This window comes from Cimex lectularius, unplaced genomic scaffold, assembly GCF_000648675.2.
Source record: "Cimex lectularius strain Harlan isolate CLEC.00 unplaced genomic scaffold, Clec_2.1 scaffold133, whole genome shotgun sequence".
NCBI classification, from domain to species: domain Eukaryota; kingdom Metazoa; phylum Arthropoda; class Insecta; order Hemiptera; family Cimicidae; genus Cimex; species Cimex lectularius.
In genome coordinates, this window is record NW_019394230.1 from 1,247,997 (window position 1) to 1,273,941 (window position 25,945).

The 25,945-nt window shown below is 36.4% G+C and overlaps 1 protein-coding gene across 2 annotated transcripts in view; it reads right to left on the bottom strand.

Annotated features, from left to right (window-relative positions):
• LOC106663540 (roundabout homolog 2-like) overlaps window positions 1–25,945 on the bottom strand; it is a 187,611-nt gene that overhangs the window by 38,389 nt on the left and 123,277 nt on the right. For both annotated transcript variants that reach the window (XM_024230387.1, XM_024230386.1), the window contains exon 2: window positions 10,619–10,927. In XM_024230387.1, coding sequence (XP_024086155.1) covers window positions 10,619–10,927 — 309 coding nt within the window. The remainder of the gene's footprint in view (window positions 1–10,618; window positions 10,928–25,945) is intronic.

The window sequence follows — 25,945 nt, forward strand, 5'->3', positions numbered from 1 at the left end:
GAACGAGAGGAGAAAACATTAATAACTTTTAGTGGCCTTCCGCCCTTTCTGACAGGGCGGAATTTGTCAGGGGGATGGAACGACGCCGATTAATCAGCGCAGACGTCGCTTCTTGTTCCGACTCGACCTTTTTAAATAAATTTTACTGTTATCATTACTTGAGGTCGGTTCGTGTTTGTGGACTAAAATAACTTTTATATATAAAAAATCACAGAAAAATTTACTATTACGGCGGCACTGTATGTTAAACCCGCACGACGGGACTGTCAAGAAAAGTTTAATCTATTCAAGCGCCTAGTTCAAAAGCAATTTAATCTTTGGGAATTTTTTCCTGATTTTCTTTCTCATAACGGATAAATATTGAATTATGGATATTCCTCTCAACTGTTATTTCGAAAGATTCACCAACATACCCTAATAATGAAAGACTAGACTAGAATAAACTTTATTTTTCATGATTATTTGCAGATCGTGAGATGCGATCAGTGAGATCTCACGATTTCCAAATAATCATTAACTAACGGTCACCAAATACTACATTTATTTTTTTCAATTAAGTTATAACAAGATAGAACAAAATAATCTATAGAAATTATAAATGGTGGAGTTCAATTCTTTTTAAAAAGATGGTTCCTACTCACATTAAATTGTTTCGAAACAATCCTGGATTTCGAGCCCTTTAGCTTATCGTCAGGTTGAAGGGTTTCTACAAAGACGTCTCTCGACATGAATTGCAGAAGTGAACCCGCTGATACCCCCTCCAACGCGACGTTCCAATGAGGAGCCGGGTTTTAATGGCGCTCAATTTGAACGTGCGAAAAGCGGGAATTTTAACACAAATAACTATTGTAATACTAAATACTGTAAGAAATTAATAGTAAATTAGTGATTAAAGATAAAAGATAAAAAAATCACAATAATACCTTAATATTATTAAATTATTATAAAAATAATAACAATTAAAGTAATTAGTTTAATTGTTTGGACGTTTAGTATTATTTATATACATATTTAAAATGGGAGGTAGATCAAAATCTTTTATATTATTAATGCATTTATCACCATGTTCAATTTTACATTTTTTAATTTTAATTTTCTCAAACCAAACTAGTTCTCTCCCTTTGTTGAAACTATGTAACACTGTTTTAATTTTTTTAACTTTTATTTTATTTTTTTTAACGAGGGTTCTCAACAGCAGAGGTTATATCAACCCTCGGGGTGCTGGTGTTTTTGAAAAAAAGCCCATTTGTAAGTATGTCGGGTTCGAATGCAGGGCCGCTGGATTCGAACCCGGGACCTCTACCTTACAGGGAGCTCTACCTTAATCGTTGCGGCCACCGACGCCCCCAATCACTGTTTTAATTAAATTTGAATTGAAATTATGTTTTGTTTCTTTTAGATGGTCCTTAAATTACGAAAATTTGTTCGACTTAGGCAAGTGTTCTTTTACTCTCGTTTTTATTTCTCTACCGCTTTGACCTATATATTTAATATTACAGTCATTACAATTCAGTTGGTAAACCCCGCTTTTTGTCAAGTTGTCTACTTTTTGTCTTTAGGTTTTGAAAGGATGTTTTTTAGTGACCCCGTACTTCTATAAGCTATTCTAAAACCTTTTTGTTTAAAAATTTTACTTTTTCCGATAATTCACCAATGTATGGCAAACAACGGAAACCTAATGATTCATTTATGGTGGGGTGGCTGAGTCCTATTGTTGAATCTTTTAAAGTTAATTTTTTTTCCTTTAACTAGTAACCTATTAATAAATATTTCTAACAAAAAAAATTAAATCAGGGGGTATCAACGGGTTCACTTCTGCAATTCATGTCGAGAGACGTGTTTATGGAAACCCTTCAACCTGATGATGAGCGAAAGGACTGAAAATCCGGATTGTTGCGAAACAACTTAACGGGAGTAGGAACCATCTTTTTAAAAAGGATCAAAATAATCTATGTGCTCTACAGCATGGAGTTTATTCATTCTGCCGGAGTTATTTTTATAAAGAAAATATGAAATAATATTAATATTAAACAAATACAATTTGTTAGGCGAGAAAAAAGCTATTTCAAAGTATCATTTTTTCTTTTCAACAATTAAATTATACAACCATTTCTTATCGATACTACCGAGCATGTTGATCGTATATTATCGTATAATGGGCCTAAAGATACCCTTGTTAGTTGAAAAGACCCTAAATACATAAACTGCATATCCCTAAGGATATATCTTTGCGCAGCATTCTGCCATAAAATAGAATCAATTTTCCAGACTACGTGTGTATGTATGTGTGTGTGTGTGTGTGTGTGTGTGTGTGTGTGTGTGTGTGTGTGTGTGTGTGTGTGTGTGTGTGTTTGTGTAGGACATCGCCAACAATGAGAAGAAACTCGCATCGGCTATCAATCAAAGAACCTTTTTTTTTAAATGCAGACAACACAAGGCCCTGAAGATGACCTCAATAAAGATCGAAACGTTGGCACGATAAAGAAAATGTTTTTCTGAAACCTACATCACACCAGACCGCATCTAACGATTTCTGAATAATCATCGACTAACGGTCACTAATCACTACATATTTCTACACGAGAAGAACGAAGAACATGGGATTCTATGAACAAATTTCAACTACATTTGGACTCGAAGCAAAAAGTATTCTGAAGGACATCGCCAACAATGAGAAGAAACTCGCATCGGCTATCAACCAAAGAACCTTTTTGCTGAAATGCAGACAACACAAGGCCCTGAAGATGATCTCAATAAAGATCGAAACGTTGGCACGATAAAGAAAATGTTTTTCTCAAACCTACATCATACCAGACCGCATCTCACGATTTCTCAATACTCATTTTCTAACTACGTGAATTGACCTTTCTTTGACCTTCTGCAAAACAATCGTGTTTAGCCCTTAACATCTTACCTTGAACAGCCATGGAAGGTTGGCTAGGTTTAGTCCATCTAAGTTAGGTTTGTGGAAGTCAAACAAATCATACTTCTGACAAAACCGTTTATAAAGAAAAGCTTTTAAGAATAACAACACACCGGAAAGACTCACCGTGATATACTTGATTAATAAGGACTAAGAATGGTTTGAAATAACTTTTCAAGTCGGCTATTCTCTAAGTTTAAAATACATGAAATCCCGTATTTTTCGAATAAGAACTTCCAATGAGTGAATCAAGTGAAGCTGGAGTTAACACTTATTTTCTCCGTAAATTTCTAAGCCTAGAGGATGAGGATTTTACATTTTTCAAGATAAAAGCAAGGTGCAGTTTTAACATATGAACAAAAAAAGATGAGTGGCAGTTTCCAAGTTGAGGAGTTGGTTGAGTGAGGTGTAATGAATTAATGAAAACATTTTTATGATTAAGAAGCGCTGTCTTTTCTCCAACCCATTGTATATTTGGTATACCCGATTTGGCACTCATAACATAAAATTAATGTACAAACTACATTGAATATTTTGTTCTTAGCGGTACGAAATCCTCTATAATAAAGAACGACCAAGACTTATTTTTCGTTGTACTGGCTTCGAAAATTTTTTTCAAGATATGTAGGAAACAAGAGAGATTACGTGTAAGTATTGCTTCTAAGTATTTTTGTCTGGTGATTAGTGACCGTTAATCGATAACTATTCAGAAATCGTGAGATGCGGTCTGGTGTGGTGTAGGTTTCAGAAAAACATTTTCTTTATCGTGCCAACGTTTCGATCTTCATTGAGATCATCTTCAGGTCCTGGGATTTACAAACATTCTTTTCATTTAACAAATACATTTAGGATGTGAAAAAATGAATTTATACAATGCAAAATATATTTTATAATAATATATAAAAACATTTTCTTTATCGTGCCAACGTTTCGATCTTTATTGAGATCATCTTCAGGGCGGGGATTTATAATATTATAAATATTATATCTATACCGACTTCCATCCCCACCCCTTCAAAATCCAACATATATAAACATAAAACAGCAAAATCTCACTGGCACTCTCAACATGACACGCAAGAATGACACAATTACACAGAAGACAAACACTTTGAGTGAGTAGAAATAATTTGATTGAATATAAAAAAATACATTTTGCATTGTATAAATTCACTTTTTCACATCCTAAATGTATTTGGTAAATGTAAACAATGTTTGTAAATCCAAGGCCCTGAAGATGATCTCAATAAAGATCGAAACGTGGGCAAGATAAAGAAACCTACATCACACCAGACCGCATCTCACGATTTCTGAATAATTACTTCTAAGTATTTGTGTTTATTGATTATTTCGATTCTGCCCCTCACAAATTACCTATCTGATGAACTAAGTCGAACTTCTATTGAAAAGAACATGATTTTTGGTCTACTAAGATTATCATACAAGTTACACTGATCACAGTAAGACTCTAGTATGTTAATTTTCTTTTGAAGGACTATTGCAGTGTTTGTAAGTCTGTTTCATTTACATAGAGTAAAACGTTTATTTTTCTATTCTCTAGTCTGACTCCATAGGTTTGAATCGATGGGAGGTCATCGGTCAATACTAAATGTCTGACCCGATTATTTTGCGACTTCTTCAGCCGTTTTGTTCCTGCATTTGGCCCAATAGATGTGTTGTATCGTTTATCTTTTCATCTTAGATTTGGATTTTCAGCTGTATCCAAAGTGCAAGAACTGTCGTTTATTTCCGTCTTGTTGGCCACTCTTATTTGTTAAATAGGTCCCGTTTGTACGTTCAAAGTTTTCGCGTATGCACCATCACAGAATCTGCACATTGCGGGGCAACTCTAAACTTGTTTGTATTGTTGTGGGTGATTCTGAGCCGAAGTCTGTTGTCTAGTTTAATCCTGCGACATTGTCGCCTTGAAACTTACTATCTGTTTTGAGTTTCTGTCGAGTAGATTAGCCGTCGTTCTGTCTGAGAAGTTTCGTTACTGTATTTCGTGTTTCTAATTGTCCTCACACCAACTATTTTCTTTCCTTTCTCTGTTTATCTAAGAGCTTATTTTCGGTCTTTTCTTAGAGATAAATGATCACCATCATAAGATAACTTGCCAAATAGACAGGAATGTTGTCCTCTTTAATTTTTTAAATAATCGAATAAAATGATGTAATTTACAGAAAAAAATTATTCAGAAATCGTGAGATGCGGTCTGGTGTGACCTAGGTTTCAGAAAAACATTTTCTTTATCGTGCCTATGTTTCGATCTTTGTTGAGATCATCTTCAGGGCCTGGGATTTACAAACATTCTCTACATTTAACAAATATATATAGGATGTGGAGAAAAGTGAATTTATACAATGCAAAAAAATATATTTTCTATATTCGATCAAAGTATTTCTACTCATTCAAAGTATTTGTGTTCTGCGTAAGTGTGCCATTCTTGCGTGTCGTGTTGAGAGTACATGTATTTGTTAAATTAAAACAATGTTTGTAAATCCCAGGCCCTGAAGATGATCTCAATAAAGATCGAAACGTTGGCACGATAAAGAAAATGTTATTCTGAAACCTACATCACAGAAGACAGCATCTCACGATTTCTGAATAATTATCGACTAACGGTCTCTAATCACCACACATTTTTATAGAAGAAAAAATTACAAAAGTTTAAAAATGCCTTAACTATAATAAAATATTGTAGTTCCAAAGAATTATAACGTCTGGTTTATTGTCAGTTGGATATTTGGATTTTTTCGATTTATATGACGTTCGGAACAGTGGATACGAATTGTTTGTTGATTGATGATGACGCGTACGTGAAACGAAACCTTTAGCTGATCGATTCAACTTCTTAAGATTTCTAATTCTCAACAAAACAACAAGTGCAGCGTTTATTTATTCCAAATTGTAGCAATGATTAATAACCTATTTTGGTCCGCAATGAGCATAAATCGGTCGACATTACTTGAGATATTTAAGTTAATAAATTAATTGATTTTAATCGATCGGTTACGCTCAATCGAAAAAAATCATATAGGATGACTAACAACAAGAGTTCCTTAATATATGGTATTATAGTGTTTTTAATCCAGTATTTATGTATGATTATAGATTAATAATTATATATAAGTTTAATACAAATAATTAATTAGCCAATTGAAAAATAGATCATTCTAATCTTTCGTTGTCTGAATAAATATATCTTCAAAGGTTTGAGTTTCATCAGGACCAAAATTAACGAAATATCGAAGCACGATACGTCAGAATGACACAAATCTGATTGATTTTCATTTAAAATATTAAACTGAAAAGATTTGCAGATTTCGTTAAATCATCTTTTGGAAGTAAATATTAATCGTCCCGTTTTGGCAGTACTTGGAAGACTTTGAGCAGCTGAACGTATCCGAAGTTCAATCTTCATCGCCGTTGAAACCGGTTCGACGTACAACCTTTTCAATATATATTTTTTTGTATGGGTATTTTTTAAAAAAATGATTCGGTTTGGCACAAATCCGGGTATTTCTATCCCACTGTCACGGGAACAAGCACACGCTCGTACACACACGCTAAGTTTTAGGCAGTTCTACTATACCAGTCGGCAAACTCGTCATCCAAAAGAGGCAAATATAAACAAAAATACAAAATGTTTAAAATTGTTTTTAAAATACAAAAATTTTAAACTTTAGTTTTGCTTCAGTATACATTTTTATGGAAATAATTAGAATTTAAAGTACACTCTCGAGCTTACCTTTGCTGAATATGTCTTAGTTTAATTAACGGTACATTAAATAAAACTTGGTATCATTCTTATATAAAGATAATATTTAATTAAAAATATAACAAGTTAAATAATATAAAAGGTAACCTTAAAAAAACTACAGATATTCCATTAATGTGAACAATGGCCTTGAATTACCCTGGAAAGTAGGGGTAAGACAGGTTTGTATGTTTTTTCTTTTGTTTTACGAGGGTTCGCATCAGCAGAGGTCATGTCAACCCTCCGGGTGCCACTTTTTTTTTTTTTTTTTTTTTTTTTTTTTATGAACTATGTATATTAGCCATGTGACAATTCGTATATGTGTGTTCAATTTTGGGGGGGGTTATTGTGAAAAAAGGGCCAGGGGCAACGGTGGGAATCGAANTTACGAGGGTTCGCATCAGCAGAGGTCATGTCAACCGGCATATTTTAACATTTTTTTTTTTTTTTTTTTTTTTTCGTTATGAACTATGTATATTAGCCATGTGACAATTCGTATATGTGTGTTCAATTTTGGGGGGGGTTATTGTGAAAAAAGGGCCAGGGGCAACGGTGGGAATCGAACCCACGACCGGGGCGTGAGAGTCTCTCATGCTAACCACTCGGCTACCGCGGTCCCCATCCGGGTGCCACTGTTTTTGAAAAAAAAAGCCCATTTGTAAGTATGTCGGTAAAGGTGCCGGGTTCGAATCCAGCGGCCCTGCATTCGAACCCGGCACCTTTACCTTACAGTGATGAGCGCCGTGCCAACGCCTGAACCGTTGCTGCCACCGACGCCCCTAAAAAATCTATCGTTGTTTCATATACTTTAAGTTTTTGACCATTACGAAAATGACGGTTTTCTTTCGCCTCTCTTTTACTAAGTCTAGAAGAGCACTTGACGATTTGACAACTCGAGAGAGCTCTTACAATCTAAGACTTGACTGTTCTCGAAATCTGAAACCGCCCACCATATCCCTTAGACGATGACAAGAAATTCAATTTCGCTCATGTTCACCACAAAAGAGAAATTTTCCGGTTTGCGGTGTCCGTCAGAATATATGTAATAAGAACAGCTTTGAAATATGATGGTATTTGATATGATAAGAACTTGCTGTTCAATAGCCTAAAACCTGCAATGCAGGTATATTAAAATTTAATTAAATTGTATAGTGTTTAACCTGGTAGTGCTTTTTTTCTTTTTGTAATGGTTCGTTTGTTCAATGCACCAACCATACATTTTCTTCCTATAAAAACTGTCCATGATAATTTAAATTTGAAACGTGATTTCAAATGTAAATGCGGTAAAATGTATATCATAAGCTCATAAATACATTATTATAATGGTATTTTGTTATCAATTTATTATAATCTCAATTTTCTCGTTTGTCAAAGGAGTAAGTAAGATTCGTCGCGCGTGCTATGTCATAAATTGTGTAAAAATCCCGCGCGCCGTTGTTAGAACGGGGTTCTAATAGAATCAATTTTCTTCGGCCAAGATAGCTTGCGATCTAAGGCAGATTTATAACTGGATCCGAGCAAATCACCGAGAGTGCCTGCGTTTTACTGCCGGGAACAAGCCTTGCAAACCAGAAGGTGGTTATGCAAATCAGTCGATTTTTCAAAAGCGGATCCTGTATTTATTTTATCTACTTTGTCTGTTTTGTTATTGGATCGGCTTTATCATCGAAACGGAAAATTAAGCTTGGTTAAATTTACGAAAACGTCCATTAATGGGAACATCAGTTTGCGAATCACGTCGTTTTCTCATTCCGCCGCAAGGACATCGTGTATTCCATTAAGATTAAAGGGTCGCCGTTCTTCCCCGGTCCGTTTCATGAACTCTAACATGTTAACAGGTTGTACCCTCGGACAAGCCGGAAATTGTCACCAAAGTTCGGCATCAAGCTGTTTCAAAAGCCCAACTTATTAAAACTTCAACGGAGTTTTAAACAGTTTCCGGGCAAACGGGCACATCGCTATTATTAAAAAGGGACCGGGAAAATCGCTCTTTTCAAAGGGTCAAAACAATTGTTACACACTGATCACATTATCGTCTTTAAACTAAAATTGAAATGAGTGTTTTCCTTCCAAACGATACATAACACTATTACATATCATAAATTTATGTTAAACTTGGTCTACATTTATAGTTCAGTTTCAACTGAGGATCACCTATAAAATTGTTATATCTAATATTGGAATATATTTCTGGACTGGAGTAAGGGTTAATGAGGTTGGGTGATTGTGAAAGAGTGAATGAGTGTGAGAGAGAGAGAGAGAGTGACATAGAGAGATTGAGGGAAGGAGGGAGAGAACAGAGAGAGATGAGAAAAAGAGAGAGGGAGGGAGAGACCAGAAAGCGATGAGAAAGAGAGAAAAAGAAGGGAGAGAGGGAAGAGACAGAGAGAACAGAGAGTGATGAGAAAGAGAGAAAGGGAGGGAGAGGGGGAAGAAAGGGAGAGAAAGAGAGTGAGGGGAGGAGGGAGGGAGAGAACAGAGAGAGATGAGAAAGATAGAGTGGGAGGGAGAGAGAGAAAAGAGAGAGAACAGAGAGTGAGAGAGAGTGAGAAAGGGAGGGAGAAAGGGAAGAGAGAGAGAGAGAGAGAAGGAAACGAGTGTGTGAGTGAGGAAAGGGAGAAAGAGAGAATTTAATCATAAACAGGCTAAATAAAAAGGTAAGTAAAACGAAATAGAAAGAATTAAGGACGAGAAAGAGTGAGAGAGAGGAAGGGAGAGACAGAGTGTGATGGAGAGAGTCGGAAGGAGAGGGAAAGAGAGAGAGAGAAAACAGAGAGAGAGACATTGAGTGAGAAAGAGCGAGAGAAAGAAAAGAGAGAGACAGAAAGAGAGAGAGGGAGGGAAGGAGGGAGGGAGGAAGAGTACAGAGAGAGATGAGAAAAAGAGGAGAGGAAGGGAGAAAGGGAAGAGATGGGGAGAGAGAGATTGAGGGAAGGAGGGAGAGAACAGAGAGAGATGAAAAAAAGAGAGAGGGAGGGAGAGAACAGAAAGCGATGAGAAAGAGAGAAAAAGAAGGGAGAGAGAGAAGAGAGAGAGAGAACAGAGAGTGATGAGAAAGAGAGAAAGAGAGGGATAGAGGGAAGAAAGGGAGAGAAAGCGAGAGAGGGAAGGAGGGAGGGAGAGAACAGAGAGAGATGAGAAAGATAGAGAGGGAGGGAGAGAGGGAAAAAAGAGAGAACAGAGAGTGAGAGAGAGTGGGCGAGGGAGAGAGAACAGAGAGCGAGAGAGAGGGAGGGAGAAAGGGAAGAGAGAGAGGAAGGGAGAGAGAATATAGAGAGATGGTGGGAGTTAGAGAGGGAAGGGGAAGGAGGGAGAGAGAGAACGGAGAGAGAGAGTGAGAGGGAGAGGGATCATGCAAAAAGAAAATGAGGGAGAAAGAGAATTTAATTAAAGAAAGCAAAGTAATAAACAGACAAAGAAAAAGAAAAAAAGAAATTCGAAAGAAAGAATGAGAGCGAAGAAAATGTTAGAGGAAGAATTGTGCGGCTGTATGTTCGTTTTGCAATAAATTATGTTTAATAATAAATAATTTTATGGTTTTTTGTTTATTTTTTCATAGTAAAATAAGTACTTACAAGTGGTATTATTTAGTGTAATGAGATTAGACAAACGAGATTTTAAACGTGAAAAAAACAAATAAAATATAGTGGTCCAACTGTACGCGATTGAAAACAATTATAAATCTGGATCAAGTAAAATTGGTATTTTATTGTTTATATTATATCATACCAAATTTACGATTTGACTAAAAAGGAAAATAAATATTAAAAATTCATTATTTTCCGAATTAGGTTGCATAACATAGGATCTAGGTATATAGTTCACATTATTTGCAAATTTAACAGTTTTTTGTTAATAATGCATGCATTTGTTTCCTTCAAAAAGATTTCAAACTTTAACATGTTTCATGCTTTGAAAAAGTAGATTGGATGTACCTGCAACTTGTAGTGTTGCGTTTCTGCTTGTGGCACTTCCCGCCTGGTTAGTGGCGACGCACCAGTACACACCATCGTCCTGCTCCTTTTTTCCGTGTGCCACTCTCAGGAAGAACAGCGACCCGGAAGGAAGCACTACTCGGTTCGTCTTCGTGTCAGGATTGGTCAGATCAAGCTTTATGCCATTTTTGAACCAGTCGATCCTCGGCTCCGGCCTCCCTTCCGCCTTGCAGTTGAGCGTGACCGGCTCGGATTTGGGCACGACGACGTCCGAAGGGTGTTCTGTGATTCGAGGCGATCTGTACTGTGCTGAAATCAAAAAGAAAAACCCAGGTTGAATTTTCATCTCGTACAGGTACACACCGTATATCATTAGGCCATTATCGCTCCTAGAAAGTTTTAATAGTCGACGGCACACCCCCAAAATCCACAACACCCTAATGAGCTACTGAAACACTTTAATTACACCAGCAAGCCTGGTGGAAATTGGGCAATTTGATCAAAGTAGATTTGGCTTGGTTACAAGTTTGAAACGTGGGAAGATTATTTAAATCAAACCTTAATTAAAATGCTTGAAAACCAGTTAATCCTTTAAATATGAACTTAAATACCAAGAAGAATGACTAAGTAACAACACATCATTTAACTTTTTACTTTTAAGGGCTTTTGAAGGGCTGTTATCACCACCTCATTCTGTTTTAATATTGAAACTTATTTTGCAAATCTAATAAAGTCGCACAGTTAGATTTGCAATATGAGATGTAAAATGCCTACCAAAGGCTTACTGAAAAATAGAACAACGGATGTTTTTTCCCATTTCACGAAACTAAAGCAATACGAGATTGTTTAGAAAAATAATTATTGTTTTATAATATCTCACATTTTAACAAAAAGTATTATAAATACATACCGTTGACAAACCTCTTATAATAGAAAAAAATCCTATATTCACGCCAATTAATTACATTCACACTGCCCCCGGAACGCTGAATTTAGAAAGAAATAATTGGGGATGAATTACCTCTAAGTACCCCAGAATACATGATATTCTTCGACATAATTGGGTCAGAAATCCCTTTATTCGCGCTAATTAATTACATTCAAATACCAAACTTTGCTCACACTGCTAAAGAATGCTCTATACTCCTCGATGTTTTTTAGGAAGACGCAAATAAATTACATTCCCTTATCAGACATCATTCATACCGCCTAAGGGTACTCGATATTCTGAAAATAATTGGGGAAGAAACCCCCTCCATTCACGCTCATAAATCACACACACGCACACACACACATATATATATATATAAACATAAACTGTCACATATTACTCGAGCCTACTTTCACGCTCATCAAATCTCATTCACGCTAATAAATTCATTCACCTCCACCAAACTTCATTTAAATTGCCCCTTATTACTAGATATCCAAAATAATTGGGGGGGGAAAGGCCCTCCTAACACGCTACTAAATTGCATTCATACACACTAAATTTTATTAAAACTTTACATATTATTCTATATTCTTCTAGGTGATTGGGAAAAAGTCCTGTTATTCGCGCTAATAAATACATTCACAAACATAAGACCTCATTCACGCTACCCTTGAATAATCAATATTTGTCGTCACACACACACACACACACACACACACACACACACACACACACACACACACACACACACACACACACATATACACTAAACTTCATCTAAACTGTCCCATATTACTCGAGCCAACATTCACGCTAATAAATTACATTCATCTACACCAAACTTCATTTAAACTGCCCCATATTATTAGATATCCAAAATAATTGGGGGGGAAAAGGCCCCCTAACACGCTACTAAATTGCATTCACACACACTAAATTTTATTAAAACTTTACACATTATTCAACATTCTTGTAGGCGATTGAGAAAAAGCCTTGTTATTCTCGCTAATAAATACATTCACACATATAAGACCTCATTCACGCTACCATTGAATAATCAATATATGTCGGAATCGGTTCAGAAGAAGCCTCTCTATTCACGCTAATAAATTCCATCCAAAAACAACACTTCAATCACATTGCCTCAGAATTCTCAATATTCCTAAAAGAAAATGGGGAAACGCAAATAAATTACATTCGACAGTTCATTGAGTACTCCTCCAGGTTTCTTCTTTCATACAAAAGTAAGAACTCGTTAGCCTTTTTATTCAAACAAATAAATACAGTCATAAAACAAATATCTTATTTCTCGATTGTCTTCGGTATTCCTTGGGAGTTAAGGTATTTGCCTCTGCATTCTTGCTACTAAATACATTCTTTCAAATAAAGATTAAAGCTTTGAGGTATTGGATCACCATTCAGTTCTCCACAGTGATATATTTTCCTAGAAAACGGGTGTCGGCTTTGCGGCGTAGTCTCATTCACAGTGCTCTTGTCAGATGCTGGTGCGACCTATGCCCAACCTGATAACTATGACCTTTTTCTTTCTAGCCTCAGCTTCTGCAGACCAGGGATCTATTTTTAGATTTAAACAGTGTTGATGTATTCCTTTTCACCCAGCATCTTTATTTGATGTGAAACGTAGGTTAAACCTATCCTCCCGATTAACCACACCAAGATGACACGTTTTCCAATTATATTGTTAGATACAACAATGTCTGTAAATGGTTAAATTTAAATTTAGTAAATGTTAGCTGTTCACCCCGATGTCCCCTCTTGATTGACAGAAGAACAAGGTCATAATAAAGAACGTTATTGATTTATTTTTATATTCTATATAAATAGTTATATAGAGTTCTATATAATAGAATGTACTCGAGAATGGATCCCTGGGGTACCACAGACTTTTTCGATTTGTAGAACGACTTTTTCACGCGATAAATCACTGTGGAAAATTTACTGGTAGACCAGGATGATTATTATCAATATATGACAGCCTGCAGGACTAAGATGTATTATATATTAATCTATCTTTTTACAAGCTTGATCTAAACACGACTCGGTCCATGATCTATTTTTTAAAACAACGAAGTTTTAATAGATTTTTGTTCCGGTGCGTCGGGGAATAATTCTCCTTGCTTCGCGAGGGCCAAAAGGAGGATCAGATTTCGGCCGAAATGAGATTTGCGGAGAGAAACTTGTTAGTATCCTCACGGGGAAGATTCTTAGCGTCTTTGGCGATTTACAAAGCCTTGCGCTATTACTTTGAGAAACCAATTTGACGCAGACCGAAAATCGTTCCACGCCCGGGGGAGAAAAATTGGGGAAAATCGAACCGAATTTTCCTCTTTTTCCCTTTAACCCGCTATCGTGTTTAATATCATTGTAATTCCCGGCGGGAATATTATTTTTTCAAGGAAAATTCCGGGGAGAGTTTAAAAATGAAAAAAATCGGATCTCATTTCGTTATTTAATTATGACGATGATTTCATGAAATATCCCTGTTAAATAAATACTGGAAAAAAATACCAAATTATAAAAATAAGACAATAAAACAAACCGTGTAATATAGAGGAAATTAATTATTGTAATATTAAAACACTAAGTCACAAAGAATAAACAAAATTCCACACTAACGATAAATTCACTAATTTCGTGGTCCGCTTGACCAATTAATACATTTAAATTAATTAAGGTTTTTAGTTGAGATGAAAAAAAAGCTAATGGCACGAGCGGGATTCGAACCCACGATCTTCGGCTAGATACGCCGCTGCTCTACTACTTGCTCTCTAAAGCTCTCCGTCGCCATTTCAATTGTCGTCGATAATCAAAACCGATTACACGACATTTGAAAAATGGCAAAAAGGAGGGAAAACTCATAAGGTGGGGTTGAGATAGGAAGTTGATGTCCGAGAGGATCGAGGTCACGATAGCTCAAGTGGTAGAGCAGCGGCGTATCTAGACGAAGATCGTGGGTTCGAATCCCGCTCGTGCCATTAGCTTTTTTTATCTCAAATAAAAACCTTAATTAATACTAACAATAAACCTACAGTGATGAATGATTAATTATTTAATGCACAATAAATTTTGATGTTTATAAAACATTACATCTATTTTGACAATGAAAAAAACAAAATTAAACAATTACTACAGACAATCAAATTTTTTTTTTTTTTTTTTTTTTTTTTACGAGGGTTCACAACAGCACAACAACAGTGGTTGTATCAAAAAAGCCCATTTGTAAGTATTTCGGGTTTGAATGCAGGGCCGCTGGATTCGAACCCGGGACCTGTACCTTACAGTGATGAGTGCCGTGTCAACGCCTAAATCGTTGCGCCCCCCCCCCCAAAGTCGTTGTTTGTAGCAATTTTTTTTGGCCTTTGTTTTGTCTTCTAACGGTATAAGTTTTATATTTTAAACACATGAAAGACTTATTTGCTTTTTTTATTTACTGTATTATTGCATTTTAATTCACTTTATCTTTCAAAAAGTGCCAAAAATTAACGAGCTTGTGTGTGACGCAGCACCCCGTCGGTGATATTTGCTCCTGATGATGTTTTTCTATAAGTTATGTTCATTTATAAACAATATATGCAGTTTTAGGCAGTTTGAATTAATTCTTGTTTTTGCAACATAGCATAAAATCTAACTGAATGTTTGTAAATAAGACTTAAATAACATGTAAAGAAATATCGAAATGTGTTGAATATTCTGTTAACTGACTGAGTTCTAATAATGGAAAATAAAGAAAAGTTTCGTATCGATGAAAGAAAGTAATTAGCTTTATGGGTCGACAAACAGCTGAGGTCATCGCCAGCCCTCTGCGTGTTTTCTTTGTTTTTCTGATCCTTTATATTTTGTTTTAAACTGCATCCATTTTGGCGTCTGGTTTTGGTCTCTCTGCTTTTATATGGAAACATCGATATCCTATAATACTTCCTTCTTGTTTTGTACTTCAGGTTGTCAACTACAGAACAAACAAATCATACATAACCAGGAACATAGAAGTCACTTCACTCCTCGCAGATACTCGATATTCTTCGGGACTTGGTTAAAGAAACCTTACCTTTTACGCTACTAAATTACATTCTTTCCAATAAATTGACAAAGAACCCATTACCCGATGGTATGGTATTTTATGGTAGAAAAGGATACTGGGAAGTGGGGTTTGTACTCCCAAGGCACTGCAGCGTTCTGGCTTATTGTACCTTTTTAGTTCCTCAGTTCAGTCAATAGACACAATCTTTCTTCTTAGATGTATCAAGTCATTGACTGTAGCTGCTGCAATTTGATTCCCTAAGTTTTTTTCTTACGTTAGGTTAAACCTCCTTTGAGCTGTTGCTTCGCATTCGAAGATGGTATGAGTGGCTGTTTCCTCCTCCTCATTACATAATCTGCAAATGGGATCATCGCTGTATATACCCATGTTGTATAGATGTTTTCTCAGATGCCAATGACCGGTTAGTAGTCCTACCACTCATCTGAGTTTGGCCCTCTCCAATTGCAGCAATGCTTTTGCCAGTTTTGGTGAGGGTTATTTCATCTTAAGTTTACTGTGTCTAGCACCGTTAGAGTTTATCCACTTATCCTTTTGTTTTGCTTGGATCCATTCTGCGATGGAGGATTCTATATTTGTTTTTGTTATCCCAACAATAGGTTCGGGGCCAATATATGGTCTTGCAGATCCTCCTCTGGCCAGTCTGTCTGCTTTCTCGTTACCCAAAATTCCTCTGTGCCTTGGCACAAAAGATATCATCTGGTTGTTGTGTTTCCCCAGGTTTTGGAGATTTTGGATGTATTCACTGACTAATTTTGATGTGATTCTTTTACATGCTGATGCTTTGATGGCGACTTGGCTATCTGATCTTATGAGGATTTTTAAATTTAAAAGTGTAACCTCTTTTAAGATTTTCCAGGGCACAAGCATTGATGGTATGTATTTCTGCTTGAAAGACCGAAGTGTACTTCCCTAATGAGTTCGATTGCTCAGGTTTTGGGCTTGTACAGAAAACGCCTGATCCGGTTCCTTCGTTTGTTTTGGAGCCATCTATGTACCATATCATTGTATATGATGCTCTCCTGTGTTCTTCCTCTTTGTTATAGTCCGTTGAGACTTTATAGGAAGTTGTGAAGGTATAATCAGTCCCCATTTCTAATATTGGGTGTCTGATTTTGTTGATTCCTTTCTAAGTTATTTGTTTCTGGAGCCTAAGTGAGCTTTGCCTCTCCTTGTATGAATATTTCCAGTGGAGGTAGGTTTAGCAGGTAAAAATATGTATTTCTCTTTTACGATATTAATCTTGCTGAATAAAATACCTCTGTCTGTTCATTTCGATTTCAGCCTCTTCAATATAATATACAGGTATAGTGTATAAAAAATATAATCTATCTATTACATATTATTTTTTAGTACGTGAACCCTATTCAACGTTATCACAAACTCATCCATTAATAAATTGCCCAATACTAATTAATTTGTACTATTTATAAAAGCAACTAATTAATTACGAAAAAATTCAATATTGTGTCAACACGGTGAGGGAATTTCACGGTGTGGTGCGTAGAATAAATTTACACGATTATTCGGTCGTAGTTTAAACAACAGTAATTCCAACTCTGAGTTTTTAGATTCTTTATATAATGGTTCAATTGTTTTTTTTACAAAATTTTTTTCCATCAAATATTATATGCAGCTGACTCTTTTTTTTTTCCTGGCAATAAATTATTTAACTATGCTCAGAATCAGTTTTTCTTAGATGCTATTGGGGTTTTTTAAACCCGTCTCGATGAATGCCGTGTACTTTGGTTTGAGTTGGTAACGTCTGGAGAATAAAAGTAAGTTATTAGCGATCTTGGAGTGGGTTCGACCACTCTGAAGGGATGAATGTGGCCAGACTCATATGTTGGTATCGGGTGATGGGGTGAGCCTATTGGCTATATACGGCAGTAATAAGACCCAGACTAACCTATGGATCGCAAATCTGGTGGAACAAAGCTCAACTAAAAGTAGCTACCCAAACATCAGGCAGCATACAAAGACTAGCAAACCTATGTATCACAGGGGCAATGAGAACAACCCCTACAAATACATTACAAAATTTGTTAACGAAAATCCTTTATAACTACAAAATATTCTTAATTTTTTAATTTTTTTATATATCAGATTATCTATATAAGCATGTCAAAATAATGTAGGAGTACTGCTTAGCTCAAATAACAGCTTTGAAACAGGTCCAGGAACGCGCCCCTAAATTCATAGCGATTGAATTACAGATCATAAAAAATAATTGGTGGGTTAGTTCAAAAATACCAATAACCTACATTATAAACAAAAACCCAGAAAATTAAATTAATAAAAAGAATTTGAGAACATCTATGTATTTTCATTTTTTAGTAGAGTAGATAAGGCGATCAAAACGTAGAAGTCAAATGACGGAGAAAACGTTTTATCATTAAATTAACTATTTTTCGTGGTCCGCTTGACCAATTAATATCGTTCAATTAATTAAGGTTTTCAGTTGAGAAAAAAAAGCCAGCGTCACGAGCGGGATTCGAACCCACGACCTTCGGCTTGATACCCGCTACTCTACCACTTGAGACTTCGATCCACTTGGGCACTAACTTCCCTCAACCCCACAAGGTATCAAGCCGAAGGCTGCTCGTCCATTGGAACCGAACTACGACTGCCGTTCAACAGCCGAACTATTTGACCAAACGGACGACCGGCAATATAGCCGATCGCCGTCGTCCACTGTAGCCGATTTTCGACAGTTCACAACACAGACCAAATGGATGTAGAAGATTTGTTGCTGCTCGAAAATTCTTAGTTTACATACAAATGGATTGAAAGAAATAAACAAAAATATTGTAAGTTCCATTTCTAAAGCTATCCTTGACCACAGCTTACGCTGGACATCTCTCCGATGGTAGAGTGGATCACGCATGTCCCAAGAGCCTGCTCGTCAACCGCAGTTATCAATTTTGTGCAATCCATCGAAATGAAAACGAAACGAAATGGTAAGCAAAAAGCAAAGAACGGCGTTAAACAATGGTGAGAGTTTGATGTCACGTGGTTGACAGTTGAAGTCGAAGTAACCATTCGGCCGAATCGGACTGGAAAATGCAACTTTATTTGGATCGGAAAGTGCTTCGGCCGTACACGGTCCAACACGACCGAACGAATTGGTTCTAATGGACGCGTTCTCATTCATTTCTTCGCTTCAAGCAAGTTCGGCCGAAAACGGCACCAGTGGACGGCCTACCGAAGATCATGGGTTCGAATCCCCCTCGTGACACTGACTTTTTATCTCAACTAAAAACCTTAATTAATTGAAGAATTAAAATGAAGTATACTTCACTACAGCTCTCCGTGGCCATTTCATTTCTCGCCGAGAATCAAATAGATTACACGACATTTGAAAAATGGCAAAAAGGAGGGAAAATTCAAAAGGTGGGGTTGAGACGGGAAGTTAGTGCCCGAGTGGATCGAAGTCACGATAGCTCAAGTGTTAGAGTAGCGGCGTATCAAGCCGAATGTCGTGGGTTCGAATCCCGCTCGTGACACTGACTTTTTTATCTCAACTAAAAATCTTAATTAATTCAATCATTAAAGTTGAAATGGTAATAAAAAAAAACATAGTACCCATAAATAGCCGAATATATAAATAAATGAAAACGTGCCGATCCATATATTGATTTGTTCTAAATAAATCTTCGAGACGTTAAAAATAGTGGAAGAAAGGGAGTTTAAAGCACCCGTTAGTATATGGAACGAACGGTTCCCCACCTAAAGGGTTTAACAGCTTATAAATCAGGAAGGTTGCAGGAATTTATTGCCGTTTGCCCTGGGGCCTATCGACAAGGACATGTGAGATACTGCAAGGCGGGAGAGCCACTAAGGAAAAGGGAACGTTAGGAAACATGTAGTCTCCAGGAGGGTGCTTTAACTCACGGCAATATTTCATTGCCCGGCTGCGGGTTGCAAACCCAGGACCTCCAGATGAACATTAAACAACTTCGGCTGGTTAATAAGTCAAAGGTTCTTTAAAGAATGTTTTCACTCCTGGGCGATCTTTTTACAGAGGTGTTTCAGCTAAACCCACACCATTTTCACTCTTTACCAATTTTACCTCAAAATAAATATATATCGATATTACCATCAACACATCCCACAAAACATGTAATATAACATATAAAAAAATTTCAGTCATCAAATATTTTTCACATAGTCTAATTGTCGAACAATTTAGCTTTCCTTTTCCTATTTATCCCTTTCTATATAATCCTGAAAGGTTAATCTGGCCGAACCATTACCAACACATTGTTTTCTCTCGTCGACTCTTTTCACATCAAAGAATCCGACTCCTTATACAAAAATGTCTTTCTATACCGACTTCCTTCCCCACCCCTTCAAAATTCAACGTGTATAAACATAAAACAACAATTTCTCACTGGCACTCTCAACACCACACACAAAAATGACATATCTGCCGGGAAAACATACACTGAGTGAGTACAAATACTTTATTTGAATATAAAATTTTCCAGCATTGCATAAATTCATTTTTTCTCACATCCTACATGCATTTGTTAAATTTAAACAATGTTGTAAATCCCTGAAGATGATCTCAATAAAGATCGAAACGTTGGCGCGATAAAGAATATGTTTTTCTGAAACCTACATCACACCAGACCGCACTCACGATTTCCGAATAATTATATATAAAAGGGCACATTAAAAAAAATACAATAGGTAGTCCCATATTGGAGTAGAGTTGTTCTCGTTGGCTTGAAGTACTTTTAGAGCTGCCTGTTTATTATTTATTTATTATTGCTCTCTTGAGATATTTGTTATTTATTTCATGTACAGATGCTTCTAAGGATTACAAGGCTTGAAAGATGGTTGTAGTGGGTGCTAATGTATTTATCAAACCGACAAAATACGGGCTGAAATCGCGGCTCTTGTAATATGCAAAAACCCGACCGAACAGCCGTGCAAATTTAGCCTACTCACCGCGCCGTTAATTTACTCTACACTTTTGACTTAATAATATTTTAGTTCATTTTTTACTTCTCGTATAAGTCATTGAGATAAACAATACTGTGAGTCCTATCAATTACATCCTGTCGGTAATCCATGTCAAGGAAACCAATTTTTTGAAAATTACACTGAGCCCATAGCTCCCAAAAAATGAGAATAACTATTTCAATAGAAACCTATAATTTAAGGTGGTTTTATAGGGGGCGTCGGTGGTCGAGGAACTGAAGTCCTCTAATACCACTGACCTAATTAAAAAGTGGGAGGCAAGCAAAAGGAAAGACCTGGTAATCCGTGCAAGAAACAGCTTACATCACAACTTGTACGCTAGACAGGATTTTGACTTAGGGCGAAACTACATGGAGTCCTTTATATGACAGCCTATGAGGTGTCTCTGGTCTTGAGGGCGAGGGGTGAATTGCTTCAGCTGAACTGCCAACCGTGGAGTCAGGACCGCGCCATCATTTGCTCCTTATGTAACCTCAACATCAAAGAGGACATTATCCACTTCATGGGAGAGTGCCCCGTTCTGAGAGAGAACAGAAACTGGATGAAGAAGTTATTGCAATCCTTAACGGAAGGAATAACTGGAGGAAGCTTCTGGTCTACCTCACTCACGCCCATCGGTAGCGAAAATACCTGATTGACCACTTCAATTTTTAAAATCAAAGAAGGTCATTCTCAAGTTACAAAAACAGGTATATAAATTTATAAAGCAACTCGACAGACGGCTAAGGCCATTATCAATTAGCTTTTCAAAATGTAAATTTAATGTACATACCTTTGTATAAATAAAGCTTTTATTCATTCATAACGCTACATGTACATATGAATTTTACATTTGTACGTCAATAAAATATGCACATAAAAAATAAAAAAATACTTGGAAAATTGTTTGTTCACATGCTTTCAAACACTATCAGGATTTCATCGAAACAGTTTTCTATATAATGACCAACTGTTCGATAAGATCGTTAACGTGTAATTAATTTAAAATTGGCATTTTTTTTCAAAATATTTCCAAGTAATTTACAATTCACTAATTTCGTGGTCCGCTTGACCAATTAAACATTACAATTAATTAAGGTTTTTAGTTGAGATGAAAAAAAGCTAATGGCACGAGAGGGATTCGAACCCACGACCTTCGGCTTGATACGCCGCAGCTCTACCACCTGAGCTATCGTGACCTCGATCCACTCGGACATCAACTCCCCATTTCAACCCCATTCGAATCCCTCTCGTTCCATTAGCTTTTTTTCATCTCAACTAAAAACCTTAATTAATTGTAATTTACAATTTTTATTTTAATAAATATTACTTTTTATATTTTTCCGCTTCTTCCGGAAAATATTTCTTTGGTTAAATTTTTATATTATAAAAATTATTTTTCGGTTCACATGGCCCGTAAAAAGCTAAGCTGATGGCACGGATCACCGCCAAGCGGGGAAATATGATTTAGTCGAATCAAAGGAGGATGGGATTCCTTAAGCCATCAACTTCCATCGAGATAATTCGATAGAAAAGCAATCTTCCGCATCAACTCGGCATTATTTCCTAATCGGGATTCTGGTTCGAAGACGATTTTAGGCTAATTTTTTTAATTATTTAAGAGGAAAAGGAATAGAAGGACGTTTGGATGGTTATTTGCGTACTGACGCATAAGTGATCGTCCTGCGAGAATCAACGGACTGTAAATGATCGAAATGATTTTTAATTGATCGATGTTTTTTCTCAGCGTTTTAACCGGATAAAATCATAAGCAGTATTTCCAAACTTTGCCATCCGATGCCTGCGGAAAGCCCGAAAACCGCCGACACATCTCACCCGTTTCAAATTAAAACGGGATAAAAGCTGAGAATTTAATTAAATTACTCGGTTAATATCCTGGAATTCTTACCACAGTTGGAATTTAGTTTTAGGAGTCGGAAAGCCCTACACGCGCCGCTGGGTACCCCTTTGTACGGCCGCTGGCGAAATGGCACTAGATTCCAACATGCGCGGGAAGCAATTAAAATATAATTATGACCGGATCCTACAAGCCCTAAAGGATTAGGGAATTAGAATTTAGAGAAATGTCCTGAATATCTAGATACCTTGCATGTGCGCGTGCATATGGCCGCACCTAATGAAAATCCTCGTAATATGACAAACACATTTATCCTAATGTAAATGGCAAAACCGCTGGACCACCATGACCTACAAACTATATGAAATAAAGCCGTCGGTCAAATCATGGACCAAGGAGTTATTGGAAAAAAAAAATCACATTGACTCGCCTGCGGATAAGCCACACTACGCTTACACATAGGCATCTACTCCTCTCCTGACACGCCCTTAATGTGGCGAACTTATATCTCATATTATCATACTTAACGTAATAAGCGCCGCAAAGAATAAAGTGTGGGCTGCCAGCTGAATTTAAACAATTTTTAAGGCAGACGTGATAAAAAGAAATTGATTCGATACCTAAAGCAAATAATACCAAGTTAGCTGAAATAACATTCTTAATTTGAGCGAATTTATTTATTAGCATGAATATTGGAATAGATGTAATATGATCTAGTCTTCACAAACACACCAAAATAGTTTAAGTTAATAGTTTTATATAAATTTACAATGTTATAGGGAGGTAGTCACAGGCATAATATCAAAACCATAGTGACTACATCATTGTGTGAATGTATTTATTTGTGCGAGTGGTTAAGAAGTATATACACGGTCTGTTTAGAATATCAACTACCTACAAGACCTGTCAAACCAACTAGGCTAACTTAGAATACCGTAGAGGAATTTTTACTCTGTACGAATGTATTTATTAGCGTGAATGAAGGGAAGACATGAAAGTAAAAGACGTCTTGTCAGCCTACAAACAGTTGGTTTGTATATCCAGTTTGTATAAACAGTTTGAACAGTATATCCAGAACATTTGAGTCTCGCCAAACTTAGGATAGGTAATACATGAAGCATATAGTGAGCCGTTTCATAATGTTCCTTTTAAGTAATGTTCTTATTTTGAGCGAATGTATTTAATAGATTAACTATTTTTTGTAGTCCGCTTGACCAATTAATATCATTCAAATAATTAAGGTTTTTAGTTGAGATAAAAAAGTCAGTGTCACGAGCGGGATTCGAACCCACGACCTTCGGGTAGATACGACGCTACTCTACCACTTGAGCTATCGTGACTTCGATCCACTTAGACACTAATTCCCATCTCAAACCCACCTTTTCAATTTTCCTTTTTTTTGGCCATTTTTCAAATGCCGTGTTTGATACTTGGCGATAAATGAAATGGCCACGGATAGCTCTAGTGAAGTATTCTTCATTTTAATTCATTAAATTCACTATTTTTCGTGGTCCGCATGACCAAATAAAATCATTCAATTAATTAAGGTGTTTAGTTGAGATAAAAAGGTCAGTGTCACGAGTGGATCGAAGTCACGATAGCTCAAGTGGTAGAGTAGCGGCGTATCAAGCCGAAGGTCGTGGGTTCGAATCCCGCTCGTGACACTGACTTTTTTATCTCAACTAAAAACCTTAATTAATTGAATGGTATTTAATAGAGTTAACGATGTATTTTTGGGCGTTTTATGGTGGAATATCGACTATCCACAGACTCATAGTAGTCCAGGTTATTTAGTTTTACATTACTTAGTGCAAGGTAGTAGGATGGTAATCACTGGTGTTAAATCAAAACCCGTTGACTATCCAATTATGAGAATGTATTTATTTGGGTGAGTGGTTAAATATATAAAGATGGTCTGTGAAATATCGAGTTTCCGAAAGACACGTCGAACCAATTAGGTTAATTAATATAGTAATTATTAGGATTCGTGGCCCGTTTGGGAATCCAAATTCGAAAGTGGGTTGGGATGGGGAGTTGGTGTCCGATTGGATGGAAGCACGAAAGCTCAAGTGGTAGAGCAGCGGCGAATCAAGCCGAAGTTCGTGAGTTCGAATCCCGCTTGTGACCCTAACTTTTTATCTCAACCAAAACCTTAATTAATTGAAAATAATTTATATTTCAATGTTTTAGCGTCCTTGTGATGGAGTCTGAATATATCATAGAGACTCTTGAGTCCTGCCAAACTTAAATTACGTAACTCTTTTAATAGTACGAATGTGTATTTTAATTAAATTTGATCATTTTAATTACGTGTGGAAAGGTTAAATATTAAAATGAAAATAAATAGTAAAAAACGCGAGATAGACAAAACGTGAGGAGCCAGCAATAGTCCTAGTAGCTTGCCAATAGATTTCAATAAATTTTTGGCATAGTTTAAAATTTCATTTAAATTTGTTTTATGATTTATACCTTATAGGCTGATGATCCATTAAATAGTATGAAATTTAATAAATACATTTCGGTCATTTTGATAACCAGAGGAATTGAACTCATTAATGATTAGAAATATTAGATAAACGTATTTAATTTCTTTGTTTTGAAATATTGCTTCGAGTATTTGGTACTATTTTTGGTATTTTGGTATTTGGTACTACAGCCGTAAGTCTCTCATATGGGCTCTGTTCACGCGGTTTACGATGGTCCTTGAGAATTTTCTTAATGACATCGTGTCAATATTGACTTCGGGTCACGTATTTGCTTTATTGAGGTCCGAAACTGCCTGGATTTTAAGAGTTGAGGTGTGTTTGTCGCCGGGGGTTCAAATTAGTGGAACACCCATTTTCACGGGCTCAGCCATTAGTGATAATGGTCTTCATTCATCCGCACACCACTCGGATGGAGATGGAAAACAACCCGGGAAAAAGCCATCCTCAGAGGAAATGGTGCGACATTATATAGCGGAAAGGGGTGAAGAAATGAAAACTTCCCTCCGGGGTATGGATTTCTTATTATTTCGTCTCAGTGAGCGTTCCAAAAAAGAAAAAAATCCCTCACAACATCCACTATGAAAAAGTTCTGCTCGTAAAATAAACTCGATAAAAGAAAAGATTTTATTGCTCAAACATAAGATGATGATCCGCCAGCAAAGCGAAAAAAAATATTTAAAAATGGTTGCAAAGCTCGTTTTCTTGATAATACGTCTTAGAGACAGACTGCCTACTGGAAAATGAACAATGATCAAATCTTATTACATTTCAATATTTATGTATACTTGTTGTCCAAGACAAAAAAACCATCAATCCTCCCAAGATTTTGTGCACTTTGAAAATTATCGGACGCTATAATGAATTGTTAAATTAATAAACCAACAAAAAATTAAAAAGAAAAAGTAAATATTTTAAAGACGATGCGAAAATCAATTATAACTAGATAATCACCATGACTTTTTATTTTTAAAACAGTAAGGTTTTCTTTCTCTCTTACTCGCCCTCTTCCATACGCCCTCTCCCT